This window comes from Mandrillus leucophaeus, unplaced genomic scaffold, assembly GCF_000951045.1.
Source record: "Mandrillus leucophaeus isolate KB7577 unplaced genomic scaffold, Mleu.le_1.0 Scaffold200, whole genome shotgun sequence".
Classification (NCBI taxonomy): domain Eukaryota; kingdom Metazoa; phylum Chordata; class Mammalia; order Primates; family Cercopithecidae; genus Mandrillus; species Mandrillus leucophaeus.
The window spans coordinates 1,105,896-1,108,414 of NW_012102033.1; the positions used below are offsets into that span (position 1 = coordinate 1,105,896).

Here is a 2,519-nt window from a genome sequence, read left to right on the forward strand (position 1 = left end):
TCCGCCTCCCAGGTTCAAGTGATTCTCCCGAGTAGCTGGGATTGCAGGCGTGCGCCACCACGCCCAGGTAATTTTGTATTTTTAGTAGAGACAGGGTTTCACCATGTTGGCCAGGCTGGTATTGAACTCCTGGCCTCAGGTGGTCTGCCTGCCTCTGCCTCCCAAAGTGCTTGGATTACAGGCGTGAGCCACCGCGCCAGCACCGGCTTTTTTTTTTTTTTTAGGCTGGAGTGCAGTAATGTGATCTCAGCTTAGTGCAGCCTTGACCTCCTGGGCTCAAGTGATCCTCCCACCTCAGCATCCCAAGTAGCTGGGACTACAAGGGTGTGCCACCACGCCTGACTGATTTTTAAAATTTCTTGTAGTGACGTGGTCTCACTATGTTGCCCAAGTTGGTCTCAAACTCCTGGTCCAAAGTGATCCTCCTGCCTCAGCCTCCCAAAGTGCTGGGACTACAGGTGTGAGCCATCACTCCCTGCCAAAGGGCAGGCATTTCTGTGTGTATATTGATCACTGTGCTAGGCATTTCTGTGTGTATATTGACCACTGCACTAGGGCAGAGACAGGCGCATAGTAGGTGCTTAACAAATAGGTGCTGAATGAATCAATGTGTTATGCTCCGTCTCCCTGTCACCCCACACACCCATGCAGCCCCTCCCAACTGACGCATACCCCTCCTCCCAACCTTGGCCTTGGAGCTGAAGAAGGCCTTGGTGAAGATCTGGATGGGAAGATGGGAGCTCATGAGGCGAGGGCTGTACTGGTCCGGGAGGCTGAAGGCACCCACGATGGTCTCACACCAGGGTGCCCGCTCCCAGATGGGCACGGAGCGGATCCAGGACGGATCCCCGTCCTTCAGGATTAAGCAGATGATCTCGATCATCCAGGTCGTGCCTGTTGGGAGAAATCGAGCAGATTATTTGGGTGCAGGAGGGCTGAAGAGGGAGGATATCATCAGAATAATCACAACTGCATTTATTGAGCAATTTGCCTTTTTTTTTTTTTTTCAGGCAGAGTCTTACTCTGTCGTCCAGGCTGGAGTGCAGTGGTGCGATCTTGGCTCACTGCAACCTCCGTCTCCCAGGCTCAAGCGATTCTCCTGCCTCAGCCTCTCGAGTAGCTGGGATTACAAGCACCCAGCACCACACCTGGCTAATTTTGTATTTTTAGTAGAGATGAGGTCTCCCCATGTTGGCCAGGCTGATCTCGAACTCCTGACCTCAGATGATCTGTCCCCCACCCCCCTCGGCCTCCCAAAGTACTGGGATTACAGGTGTGAGCCATCGCACCCAGCCTGACAGCATTTATTGAGCAATTTACCACGTATTTTATCACACTGATTCCTTACAGCTGGCAGAGAAGGCAGGGTTGCTTAACCTCATTTTCAGAGCTGGAAACTGAGCCTCACAGAAACCATGTCGCTCGTCCAAGGGGACAGTGCTAGGAAAGTGGTGCAGGGCAGAGACTGGCGAGCCATCCACCCAACCCCATTTCAGTTTTCTGCTGGGAATATGGCATGATGACCTTTTCTCTTCTCCCCTGCTGCTACGTGTGGGGCCAAGAGACTGGGTCTGGCCAAGGAAGTGTAGGTGGTGGTGATGTGATGTGTGGCTATTTCCAGGCCTGGCCCATAAACGCACACCATGTGACTCCCCACTCTCTCTGCTCCTGGATACAGAGACTCCAGAGGAGAATCTGGGACTCCCGGGGATGGCAGAGCCATAAGACGGAAGGAACCAAATGTCTGGGAAAGCATGGATTTCCCCGTCGCTTCCTTCCACCCTTCCTATACCAACTAGAGTTTATAGGAACAAGAAACAAACTTGGGTTCAGCCACTGAAATTCTGAGGCTGATCTATTAGTACAGCCAGAATTGCTTTACTTATTTATTTATTTTGGGATCAAATCTTGCTCTGTCGCCCAGGCTGGAGTGCAGTGGTGTGATCACAGCTCACTGCAGCCTCGAAATCCCAGGCTTAAGAGCCTTCCGAGTAGCTGAGACCACAGGTGCACGCAACCACACCTGGCTAATTTATTATTTTTATTTTTAGTAGACATAGGGTTCCACTGTGTTGCCCAGGCTGGTCTTGAACTCTTGGGCTCAAGCAATCCTCCTGCCTCAGCCTCCCAAGGTGCTGGGATCACAGGCACTATGTCCAGCAGGCACTGCTTTACTACCTGGAGGAAGCTGGAATTGAACCCAGGTGTCTGGACATAAAAAATCTCTGTTCTTTTTACTTTTCACTGCCCACTTTTGAGGGTCACCTTTCTTTTTTTTTTTTTTTTTTTTTCCCTAGACGGAGTTTCCTGCTTGTTGCCCAAGCTGGAGTGCAATGGCACGATCTCGGCTCACTACAACCTCCACCTCCCGGTTTCAAGCGTTTCTCCTGCCTCAGCCTCTCCTGCCGCAGCCTCCCCAGCAACTGGGATTACTGGGATTACAGTTCGCCACCACGCCTGGCTAATTTTTGGTATTTTTAGTAGATACCAGATTTCACCATATTAGCCAGGCTGGTCTT

The 2,519-nt window shown here is 51.4% G+C and overlaps 1 protein-coding gene across 1 annotated transcript in view; it reads right to left on the reverse strand.

Moving 5' to 3' along the window:
- The window catches only part of SULT2B1 (sulfotransferase family, cytosolic, 2B, member 1), a 68,291-nt gene that overhangs the window by 11,751 nt on the left and 54,021 nt on the right, over positions 1-2,519 (reverse strand). The window contains exon 3 of the mRNA XM_011979369.1: positions 686-894. Coding sequence (XP_011834759.1) covers positions 686-894 — 209 coding nt within the window. The remainder of the gene's footprint in view (positions 1-685; positions 895-2,519) is intronic.